Genomic DNA, 13,245 nt, shown 5'->3' on the forward strand with positions numbered 1-13,245 from the left:
TTTAAGTATTTGAACATTGATATTAAGTCCATAATAAGGACTACCGTATAACATTAATTTAAGTAAAAGTTGAAGATCAGCATTTATCATATCCTTATGGTTTGAAAAATGAATAAAAATAAATAAATATAGAGTAAGAACACGTTACCCCCCCCCCCCCCCCCCCCCCCCGTGGCCTGACCCTTTGCCTTGATTGGTTCGCGGGTCTTATGTATATAGTATTTCCCTTATTACTTACTGACTATTCGGACAATGTTAAATCTGTTGTCCCCCTTGACAGTAACTAATACATGACGTTGCTGTCGAGGGATATTGTCCGATTTGTCAGTAAATAGGTAGTTCAACATACCAAAGAAAGCTACATGTATTTTAGTTGTACGTGTATAACTTTTTAAATTGCTCAAGAAGAGAAGCCGAGTAATAGAACCTGAAAACGTTGCAACAGAAAATATGTTGGTATAAGCAGAAGATTAAGGTACTGAAAATCTCGACATTCAGTTTTCCTCTTTGTATGTCTCGACATGTCTAGTATGTCCTCGTAATCGCATGCCATTAACGGTATGAAGTTAATGTGGATACTTAACAACTAGTATACAACTACTTCGAAGCATAATCATGAGTTTTCATTCTTAAATAACATAATGTACTTTATTAAGATTGTTATATGGCAATGAGCGTGCTACATTTAACCCTTAAACTTTCCCATTGGCGGTCCCGTCAGAACCAAGGGGTAGGAACCCCCTGTGTTGACAGGGAATGGAAAGGCGGCCCCTGTGTCGGTACCAACAAATCCGTCCAGGGACGAGGCAGTCGCCGCGGCGTTCTGTGCCGCTAGGTAAGGGTTCACTGTCCCTGAGAGCAGATATTGGTCCATTCTATTATTTCTGAAGCCTTGTTGATTGTTCAGACTGTTCAGTAGATAGGCCCCTCCCAGCCCGAGCGCTAGAGCCGTTAGCGCGTTCTTGCCGGCGTTGGAGCTACCAGTGCTACTGGTGGTCGGCGCAGCTAGAGCTGAAATCAATGCTTAGTGTCAACAGCTCTCTAATCTTTCAAATTCAATCATGAAGATTTTGTTATAGATCTATAGGTACTTCAAACATTTAAAAAAAAAGAATGTTCTAAATAAGATGAGCACTATACTATATATCTAAATCTTACTTTGGCAAAGAGGTCCTTCGTAGGCATCAAAACACGCGCATGCGGCCTTGGAGGTTTTACTGTCAACACAGAAACCTTTGGTTGGACCGCCACAAATGTCGTTCTTAGCGGCTTGGTCGGCACCCGCACTGCAGTCTGTAGGTGAAGTACATAGAGCATAGGTGATCAATCATAGAATTCAACAAAAACATGTACCTTTATGTATTAAACTTACATGTGTGAGAAGTATACGTGTATGAATACGATACTCAATTCAGAAAAGAAAACAGGTACTTTTTTCTCTAAATGTGAAATACATAATATTTATTTATTGTAGTTGTAATGAAACTTAAAATATCAAAACTGATTCAGATTATTTTGATGACGAAGAAAGTTTAGTTTTAGCAATGTCTTCTCTAAAAATCGCACACACTAAATAAACACATGATCTACGGTTGACAAAAATAACCTAACCTTTCAATTACAATGTACTACGTCATTTTTAGCTACACCTGCATACGTCATTGACTTACCTCCGCCTCCCTTTTCTAGAGCAGCGAGCACGGCAGTGGTATCTATAAAGGAATAACAATCACATATACTGTCTTTTATTAATTTTCAATCTAAAGTTAAAAATGCTTTTGATTACATGACAAATTAAAATTTGTCATGTAATCATTTTTAACTTTAAATTGATATATTAATAAAAGACAATACTGATGATTACAGTATACCGGTATTTGTTATGAAAAAGTAACTGTATTCGGGGGGGGGGGGGGGGTGTTCATGAAATTTTCTCCTTTCAACACTTGCAATTAGTTTCACCCAGTTTTGAATTCGCCCAGACACAGTGGTTTGTTTAACGATTGATGATATGACTTTGAATGAATAAGCCCAGTCTTAAAGCAATATGAGCTGCAATTTTCATGATGAATTTTTTTTTAACGAAAATGTTATTTTCTACTAAAATGACAAAAATATCATGGTTTTTAAATTTCTTTTCGCCAAATTTTTGTAAATAGGGCCGTTAAGGAGCCCTAATTGGAGCGAAATTGAATTATTGTCGTCCTGTACAAAAATTGATCTGCTATATGTTCCTTAGAAGAGACATCTTTCCTTTGACAAAAATTAATGATTTTTTCCAACCTTATTTATCATAAAAGTTTAAGTTAAATGCAGACTTAGCATACTAGCAGGTTTTTACAGCAAAATAAAATTCTAAAAAATACAGCTCATATTGCTTTAAATTCGCCCGCTAACAATGAAGACGAAAGTGCGAAAATAAAACAGGTGCGAATATTTCCCTGTGTACAGAATACAAGAGGCCCAGTTGTTACATCGCTTACCTGGGCTACAATAGCCATAATTGATCAGAAAATCCGCTTTAGTGTATCAAATACAAAACATCTAGACAACCTTGTAGATTGTATCTTGTTTATGAAAATTTTCAATTTTGAAGAAAATAATTAAAACTTTTCTTTATCTATTCCAAATATAACAATTCCTCCCCCTACCCATCCACATATTGTGGCCCCACTACCTTCGGATGCTTCCTTACAGATTTCTTGGCCAAATGATTTTTGAGAAAAAATTTTAAAAAATCTAAATACTTCTATCATTCGTCTTTGTAAAAACCAAGACCCCCCCTGTGGCCCCACCCTCCCGGGAATTATGACGTGAATAAATTAAAATCTACAATACGTGAGGATGCGTTAACATGAGTAACAGATTTTCAGGCCAATTGGTTTTTGAAAAGAAGAATTTTAAAGATTTTTCTTTACACATTCCTATGTAAAATTCGACCCCCTCCCCCATTGGTACACTATCCTACCCCGGGAGTCATAATTTAAACAAAGTTGAATCAACACTACCTGAAAATGCTTCCACACAAGTTTAAGCTTTTTTGGTCAAAAGATTTTTGAAAAATACAAACAAATTTTCAATAATTCTAATTATCTTCCCATTAAAGGAGACCTGACCCTTCATTTGAACAAACTTGAAAGCCCTTTCCCTATGAATACTTTGTGCAAAGTTTGGTTGATATTGGCCCAGTGGTTCTGGAGAAGAAAATGTTGAATAAAAAAGTATAACTTAACGATTGAAGAATTCCTTTTTTCGGTTTCTAAACAACTTTTAAATCATCAAAATTACAAAACACATTTCCGGCTTTCCTATGAGAGAATTAAATGTATGTTGACTTACACAAGGCGAGTAAAAGGACGGGTACCAAGAGGGGAAGTTTACTGCTAAACCTCTGCCCCGACATGTCAGAATCTGTAAAAAGTAAAAAATAAAATAATGCACAATTTTTTTTTCTGCGTAACATTTCTTATATATTATAAAGGACAATATATTAACCTGAAATAATAAAGCTCTAACAAACACATGGCTAAAAAAGTATGGTTGAATTGAATTGAACATATCTTTTTGAGGAAATCGAATGGATTAGACACAAGTTCTAAATAACTTAGATACTGTGGTTTCATCAATATTCGCTGAATACCAACTTTCGTTGTTAAGTTTACCCATGAAATTGAATATTCATTGAAGTGAATTTTCTACTATCAGTTTGTATTGATGGGGTCATTGACCATGAATTTACGTATCCTTGAAACTGTGATTTTCACTTTATTCACGAAAATTGATACCCTTGAATATTAATGAAACAACATAAATCTTCTCCTTATGTATGGTTATTAACTCTACCATAAAGAATAAAATGTCTTATAGTACTTATATCACAGTCTCAAATAAAAAACACTAAGTATCTCAAAAAAATATCTTGAAATAAGTGAAAATATTATTTTACAACAAGTATGAAAGTCAACCTACAGTGAGTACAAGCGGTGTGTGATCCCTCTGTCCCGTGTCTGTACCCTGTCTGTTTCCTGTATGTCTCCTGTGTCTGCCTCCTGTGTCTGTCTCCTGTCTGCCCGCGGTGTGTGACGGGTGCCGGTTGTTCTGTCGGGCAGGTCTGGTATATATACACATACAGACCCCCAGCCAATGGTCAAACAAAGGTCAGATAAGTAAAATAACCCCTACATTGTACGCCAAAAATGCGTCTAGGACTATGGTTTATGACAACCTTTCCTGAGCTGACAACTTTGCATAGTGTTGCATTTATGTGAACTCGTGTTATGCACCCAGTATAACTAAGGTGTATCCCCGTACACCAATCTGCTTCACGTACATTCTAACGAATACTTCTTTATCTCTGTGTGAATGCGTTGTTTTTTCACTCCTTGTTAACTGTTTCTGTTGTTCTATTTCTGCCTATGCTGAATTCCTGGAGAGATAACGATTGTTAACATATAATGTTAATTAAAACACATCTGACAGTACTAAATACACGTAGGATAAAAAGTTTGATTATCAATTGGATGACCAGAGACGCGAAGAGAAATTGTACTGGTGTCAATTTTAATTACAAACAAGTTTCGCTTATTTGTTTTAAATTTGTTCGTATGATTATTTGTTAGTTTGTTTGTTTGTTACTTTTGGTATAGTGAAATTTTGGGATCAAATGTGGCCCATAGACAAACTTAATGAATATTGTAGCAATTTTGTGAAAGTCGTTAATACAGTGTCCAAAAGGTATAATTATTTTTAGTGCTTCTTTCCCACTGTTTTCATGACTTTATCCTGAAAAACTTTCGAGTTTTTTTCCTTACGAAATCTGAAGACAGGTACATTTGTACACATTTTAAATGATGCAAATTGATATCGAATTTCACTCGTGTGAAACTGTCCAATACAAATTTCAATGTATCACAAAGAAGATGAGAGGATACGGCAGGTAAAATGCCTATATTAGATGAGATAAGAAACAGAAAAATATCAGTAATTTGAAAATTCTATCAAAAATCGTTCCAAACGATGTGTTTCACATCACATCAATTTAAAGCCCTTAAATATGTTCAATATTTGGAATATACTGATTTAAACTTATGGATATGTTCTAAAATCTCCAAATAGTGATATTTTTTAGACATTCTTTGTCTTTTTATATTATAGAGTGAGCCTGTGCTCCTTAATTTGTCGTTGTTTTATTGTGGTTTAAAGGAAAACGAACCAATTTCAGTCAACACAATCTTGGAGTGAAGACCCACCCTACATTAGAAATATCATTTTGTTTCCCAGCAATTGAACGTTTCAGGAAAAAAAAATACAAGACCGTAAATTCTTTGCCAAATCACACACATGTAGTATTTAGATAAAGCACTTAAAATGTTGATTAACAGAATTTGATCAGTGGTTAGAGCACCTTACCTTCAATAAGGTAAGTAATAGAACTAGGCTGACGGTTGGATACCACAAAAACCTTATGGAAATTGTTAAAATATTAAAAATATGTGCCTTTCTGTATTATATTACTAGTACCAAAGTAAAAATTTGATTGAAAAATACTGAAATTGAAATTATATTTTACGATTAAACCATTGGGCATTCGCGCCATCTTGTTCCCCAACTTCTTTTGATGCATCAAAGGTAAAATTGCAGACAATTTTGTCAAAATAAGGCTCTCTTATTGCTGATTCCCTGGGTGTTATTTCCCCCTCCCTCCAGTGGTCCCCTCCCTACATACGGGCAGTGCCATTAATTTGCTATTGACCTTGGTGACCGCCAGCTCCCACTTCCCGGCGACCCCATCCCCGCCTCATCGCAGACCACTGGATATGTCCCTCATCAATGACATGAGGTTTCTTGTTCGTGTTGACCATTGAGTAATACCGATCAAAAAGAAAAAAAATGATTGATGGCCTCGTCCATCATTTGAAGTAAACCCGCCAACCCATTGGATAACATTGACGATACACCATCACATCGAGTCGTCACTTGCATTATTTTTTTTTCGAGGTACACACGTACATGTATCAAAACCTGTCAAAAATATCAAAAAATCAAAAATATGTCCTTAAATAAATCTGATATTATATGAGCGCAAGTGATATCGATATTTAAAGATATTTATAAACTATGAATTGTTTTTAAAAAACGGGTCAAAAGACGTTTTACAACGCCACAACAAGAGGGTTGTTTGGTTCTTACCAAAATATCAGATGAATCAAGGTTTCTCACCTGTCCACAATGACACAATTTGAATAGACCCCCTCCACCCCGGTATTCAGTAAAAAAAATAATAGATCTAATAGTAACTACGATCATGGCTGTAAAACGTTACTATAAATGATATATAAACCATAATGCTCTTACATAATGTGTCTGACGATCATTAGCAGTCTTAATTGGACCTACTCTACACTTCCGTCAAAACTCAATGAAACGTACTGTATGAGTTATCACTGATCCTCTAGACGCAGGCAGGAAATCCCTCTCCTCACTCAACGAGAGAGAGAGAGAGAGAGAGAGGAGAGAGAGAGAGAGAGAGAGACAGAGACAGAGACAGAGAGACAGACAAAGAGACAGCAGACAGACAAATAGACAGACAGAGAGACTGACAGAGAGACATACAGACGGACAGACAGACAGACAGTGAAAGAGAAACTAAACGGACTAAACATGTCATGCCTGTCTCATTAAAGGATTTTTGTTTTCATCAGATAAGCACTAAAATAAAAGCTGTGTTGAATTATATAATGTGTAATTATTATGTGTACCTTGTTATTATGGAGTAGGCTTACAAAGGCATTGCCTGCTGCCAAATTCATTTATGTAATATATTTACATTCTGAAATATGTTCAAATTAAAATACCTTCGTATCGATATCCCGAATGAATCAGCAACGAAAACATTTAATTGTTAATATATTTCTTTTAATAAATTAACTGTTCGATTTAAGAATAAGTTGAATTGACTGAATAATTGTTAATGTAGATAAAAGAAAAGGCTAAGTCGTCTTATGTGGGAATTTGAGTCTGACATCATCATGATTATTTCGTGCTGTCCGTGGGTTTTCTTAGGTTGCTGAAGGTTTCAACCATATATATATATATATTCAATGATAATTGCCATGTGATCAATTAAAGTCACGTAAGCAACGTTTTGTGGCCCCTTAATCTTTGAAAAAAAAATTATTTATTAAATTTGAATTTGATCCGGAATATTTGAATCCACTGCACAATTAGTTTCCGTATTCGTCGATGTACTGAAAGTAAAAAGAATTTCTCATTGTGTACAAACCCAGAGTGAAGCTTGCTTTTATATTGCTGGCATTTATCGACATGAAAAAAATAAAAAATAAAAAAGTGATTACTTTTCTTGCATTTTATACCGGAGCATGTATATAGAGTCCGTAAAATGGGTAAAATGATTGTGCGTATATAATAGGCGGTTCTACATGAGGGTAACGTTAGTATCTCCAAGCCATCGAAATAAAGTCCTACGGGAACAAAATTAACCATTTTGAAAGAAAAAGTGGAAGAAATCTTTGCATACATAAATATGTGCATATGAAAACATTCGCTTTATTTCTTTTCATAAAATATACATCTGTTTCTAACTCAAAGCAACATGCTTTTGAACGTGCCAGGTGAAAGAGCTGTGTGAGTTCACAGGTGTATTGTGTTTTACACCTCTCTATAATACTGTATACTAGGAAATATTCGCCTCGTTTTATTTTCACCCCTTTCGCTGTCATTGTCAGTGGGCGAATTCAAGACTGGGCAAATTATACTGTCTCATATTATCTATCTTTAAATACATCCGTGTCTGGGCGAATTCAATACGGTGCGAAACTGTTTGCAAGAATAGAAGGACGAAAGTTACAATGGGTGAAAATAGCCCTGTATACAGAACTAAATTAATTTATTAGTTGACTAAGGTTTTTGTTAAGAAAGTTATTAAACAATTACTAATTGATTGGATAACTGTTCGTTGGGAACGGGTGTGTCTCCCAAATAAGTCACTGCTGTCCTGACTGTTTTACCCTCTCATAAGATCTGTAACATTATTTGTTGTTACTCAACCTTTTCACTGTTGTACGCAACAACTCGACAGAAAATAAATGAGCATACTAGAAAATGCACGTTGAGGCACTGGCACTCGAGGCATGGAACCCCCTTTAGATTCATTTTATATAACAGTAATACGGGACAGATCCTCACTTTCCTCCTATGGAAACAATCTAATTTGGTCAATCTTCGGCTGACCCGGAAGTAAAAGAACGGACGTCCTGTTAATGTTCTTTGCTCCGTGTTTATGCCTTTAAAGATGCTTTTTTAATCCTAAAACTTAGAATTTGTTTTTTTTAACTTAAAAAATAAATGTTTAATTTTCAAAAGAGAATTTTTGGTTCTGCATATCGAAAAAAAAAACATAAACAAGTAATAGCTGCGAATGGGCTTTGGATTTTTTAAATTTTAAATAGATATAGATGATAAGCGGTATCCATGCATCTAGTGCCTGAGCGTTGAGGGAATTGAAAATGTTAAAACTTTAACCGCGAGCACGTAAAGGGGGCAGCCTCATTGTTGGTATGGAACTCATTGTTGGATTGGGGGGGGGGGGGCTTTGGTAGCCATCCATCCCAAGGGGTTAATTTCCGGAGGAGGGTTCACTATGTAATATCAAATATATACATGTAGTAGTATATAGACTGCATATGAACAAAGAAACCTCATCACTGTCTTGAATCTGACTAGAGAACCGCCAAGTTAAAAATTCTATGTACTTATAACTTACAGTGACGGTTTATACACTATTAACTTACAGTCACGGTTTATTCACTATTCTACTGCAGTTATTACCGAGATCAAAGAAATGCCGCGGACATTATTCTCCAATATACCACGAACGTCATCAGTAATTATCAGATCAAAAATACCTATTTGTCTCGCACTGATCATGAAAGTACGCCATGGCTTTTATATTTCAAAACAACAATTCGAGACCGAGGAGGTTATTCTGCAACATTCACGATAACAAGAACTTTATTTCTCAAATAAATTAAAATTACATGTACTTCTTGTCTTGATTTTGATCTTTATGACCCGCGTGACATAATCTCCTGTCTCTAGTCTTTTTGTCGCATGGAAGTGATGACACAGGCTTAGATAATTACCCTCTTCCGGCGACTGTCTATCACTTCCGGTGGTAAGCAGGGATGACGATTGAGATGTACCAGACATTGTTAGTACATGTATAGCTGTTTTGGGAGGAACACGCCATAACAACACAGAAGGTAATGTTTGTAATCTTCAGCATTTTAAAGCATTCACGCAAACCAAGAATGCTTTGTGGACGGGGGGGGGGGGGGGGGGGGGGGGTGCGTCCCGCTTATTTGCCGCCAGTTATATTTAATAAAAACGAAGACACTTCAAACAACTGCATATACAGAGTGATATGTTTGTTCATATATCTGTTTTGAATTTGCATTTGGAAAATCTCGACTAGTACTGATTCCGTCACATACTTCAGTTAAAATAACGCTGAAACATCCGTTGAATGAATTTAGTCTGTCTTGTTTGAAAACCCTGTTTCAACTAATTTTTTATTGAAATTTTACCTCAGTGAAACAAAAAGATGCTTCCATATTTCAGCCGTCCGATGAATGCTGTGGTATGGACCGATTGCAGGTGACGTCACTTCTCCTCCTAACCGCCATTCTCCAGGCTCTGACTTACGGTATGTCAACATCTGATGACCATTCACTGTATACAAAACTGAACCATTTTTTTACATTTAGAAAACGATTAGAAATGATTTACACAGGAAAAAGAGTTATAAAAATCGAGAATTTTGCTTTTTGATGATTCAGTGGTTTGTTAAATATAAAACAGAGCATCTTTTATGTACACAACAATACCAACATCTGAAAACATACAAGAGTTACACATATTATTGATCTGTTGATAGCTACATGTATATAACATTACAAATATACTGATTTTCATTTTAAAAAAAACCCGTGCATTTTCGTTCTGCACAAACGCTAGAGTAAGTACAAATTATATGACCATGTCGTCTGACATATAGAACACTCAGATCTACGCTACATGTATCTCACCATCTACACACCACTCATATACATTCCAATAACAAACAAATATTCATAATTTAATGTAACCAGATGTTAGGCTCTAGATCCACCCAACTATTGTATGTTTTTATCGCAGTGCCACGTGAATGAAATGGTGAAAAAAAATGAAAGGGTGTAAGAGAGAGAGAGAGAGAGAGAGAGAGAGAGAGAGAGAGAGAGAGAGAGAGAGAGAGAGAGAGAGAGAGAGAGAGAGAGAGAGAGAGAGAGATGCTCACTGACATACATAGCATACATGATTATAATAGAACCTTACTTGTCCCCTAATTATACACGAGCACTTTTCAAGGTAGTGACCCCGAAATCTCATTCCACAGTATTTAGGGAGGGGGTCATTGGTAAAATGTTTATACTTATTTCTTAAAGGTATACATGGCGTATTTTTAGTAAATAACATTAATCAAATCTGATTATTTGCTTCATTACTTTATACAAATATAGGACTTTCACGTAAATTACGCTGTCCTGTCCAATTCAATCGGAGAAAAAAACATACGAGAAATTAAAAAAAACAACAACAATATTTTATTTCAATACAAAAGATTTGAATAACCCCGCCTTAAATGGGTCACGTGACATCTCGATCTATCAATAAAAATGACGACGACAAAACAAGATGGGGTAGGCTAATAAGTTTGACAAAGTCGGCAAGGAAGTATAGAGGCAGACTGACAAGGATGGGAACAAAGGAGAGATCTTTATCAGAATTGAAAGATGGAATACGCATATGGTTCAGCCGAATTGAACTTGTTTCCATCATGAAGCTTATGGGGTTGTGCTAGACACTTATAAGTGTTCCATGTCTTTACTTTATTACTTATTAGGTTTGTTACTGACTGTGTACAGAAATTTGTGGGGTCGGTAAAGTCCATAGAAGGCGAGGCGGAGAAGTATCTGATTTAAGACATGTACACACTGATTCTAAATTGTTAACAAATTGTTCTTCCGTCGTGTTTTCAAAAAGCTGGGTTTACCCGCATTCATGCGTAGTGGCGTTAAAAATTGATTGCAGATTACATTAATGTTCATCAGACGTGTAGCAAAGTTTAGAAACAAAATTACTAAAGACGTAAATGATATCTACAACTCATTTGTAAAATCCCGAATAAGTGAATACTTAGCTAAATCAAAGTACGGAAGTAGAACTGAAAGCCGGGCTCTTTTGATGTATCATTAGGCATATTTTGTAGTAAAACTGGCAATCTCTCTCTCTCTCTCTCTCTCTCTCTCTCTCTCTCTCTTATGCTGTTAATGTCGGAAATGCGCCAGAGAGCGACTGAATTGTTTTGTTAGCGGCTATAAATAAAAATATGTCTGTCTAGTAGAAACAAAATCAACAGTTGCATTGAAATTTGAAACAAGCGTTATAAAATCAACCCCTTTCCCCTCATTACTTCTATGTGCAGCCAAACACCAATGCTTTGAAAAGTAGTTCATGGAATATATGTGCCCAAAACGCATAGTCTTAAAAACACGTAATTAATAAGAAGGGGAAAAAATCAACGCTAAATTTATTCGCAAACAAATAAAAAACCCAATAGATTTGACAAAACATGGCTCTTTGTTTTACTAATTAGTACAGCGGAAGCTTTTACTAGTACTTTGAAGCTACTTGGTTTTTTTGTTTACTTTTGAAGTTGTGCTATTTATCGTATCATTGGCGATTTGCCTGCCTACAGCCAGGACTCTGCTTTCAGCAAAGCCCGGCTAAAAAGCATAATAAATGTGTGTATGAATATTTTAAGACTAAACACCATATCTAAAAACCCAAGCATAACTTTCATTCTCTCTCTGCTTTTACTGACGGGTTACACCAACATTCCTGTTTGTAGATCCCTTGGTGATTCCAAACATCACCCAAGCCAATCTGAGCTCTACTTACCGAGACTATGTAGCATCCAGAGCCGTGGATGGTCGGCCGGATCTGTTGAACCTGATAGCGGAGGACTCTTGTACGCACACAGACGTGGGCCAGCCCTCAGCCTGGCTGCGGGTAGATCTAGGAGCCGAGTACAGCGTCTACCGAGTCACGATCTGGTACAGAAACGATCGTGAGTCTAACTACAGGATTCTATGAATATCCTGAGTAATGTATGTTACTTAATGAAAAATACAAGAAGAGAAGGGGAAACTCATGTTGCGAGTGACTAGTAGATGACAATTTGTTGGTGGTACATTAATTATGATTGTCATCAGTATAGATATAGACTGTAAGAGCAGGTTAAAGAAAATTAAAAATAATTTTAAAAAATTCCCAACAGTTCCAATGATGACACCTATGTCACACTAGTATTAACATAACCGTCCCAGTATGCACGCCTGTGGAGACTTGCTATTTGTGGAGGGAAGTGCTTCTTTATTCTAAAATGTGGGGTTTTTTTTATCAAACTTAACAAACCGTGGATATTATATTCAGCAAACAGCGTTACAATATTTAGATCTGCATGTTTGTATCCAGGCGATGTGAAGCCGGACACGGTGCGGTTACAGGGTTACTCCGTACGGGTGTCCAATGATACGTCATCTATCCCCCCGTCCAACGTCTGCTTCCAACATGACGGAACTTCCCAGATTCCTATCATCACCACAAATGACTGTCCACGGATCGCCCGATACGTCTGGTTTTACAATGAAGGCCGGTCACCGCAAACTATCCTGGAAATATGCGAAGTCCAAATTGATGGTATAACTTGATTTGATGAACTTTTTTTTTATTTTAGAATCATTTATACAATTAAATGTGCACATGAGTATAAAATGAAATATTTTGCAATGCAATTTGCCACAAAACAATAATTATGTCCACATAAATACATAGGTTGTAATGGACCAGTTGACACGAATTGGGGTCTTACTGGACTCCCTTTTAGATATCGAACACAGATTTTAAAAAAGTGAAAACTTTATGTAGAATTAAAAAAAAATTATATGCCAATCAATCATTCATCTTGATTCATTTATATTTCATACTGTATATATTTCCAGGATGTGAGTTGAATCACTATGGAGAAAACTGCACGTCTTGTGGTTTTGGTTGTGAAATTTGTGACATCACATCCGGTTGCACAAAATGCTTGTCGGGTCACGTTTTCCCTGCCTGCGGTAAGTG

General features: G+C 36.2%; 1 protein-coding gene and 1 pseudogene across 1 annotated transcript in view; one reads left to right on the forward strand and one right to left on the reverse strand.

Annotated features, from left to right (window-relative positions):
- Window positions 1–500: 500 nt before the first annotated feature.
- Window positions 501–12,152, reverse strand: LOC128171745 (uncharacterized; annotated as a pseudogene).
- The window catches only part of LOC128171741 (receptor-type tyrosine-protein phosphatase epsilon-like), a 28,501-nt gene continuing 24,411 nt past the window's right edge, over window positions 9,156–13,245 (forward strand). The window contains exons 1-5 of the mRNA XM_052837506.1: window positions 9,156–9,281; window positions 9,640–9,724; window positions 11,969–12,187; window positions 12,595–12,819; window positions 13,122–13,238. Coding sequence (XP_052693466.1) covers window positions 9,661–9,724; window positions 11,969–12,187; window positions 12,595–12,819; window positions 13,122–13,238 — 625 coding nt within the window. The 5' untranslated portion in view covers window positions 9,156–9,281; window positions 9,640–9,660. The remainder of the gene's footprint in view (window positions 9,282–9,639; window positions 9,725–11,968; window positions 12,188–12,594; window positions 12,820–13,121; window positions 13,239–13,245) is intronic.

Source organism: Crassostrea angulata, chromosome 2 (genome assembly GCF_025612915.1).
Source record: "Crassostrea angulata isolate pt1a10 chromosome 2, ASM2561291v2, whole genome shotgun sequence".
NCBI classification, from domain to species: Eukaryota; Metazoa; Mollusca; class Bivalvia; order Ostreida; family Ostreidae; genus Magallana; species Magallana angulata.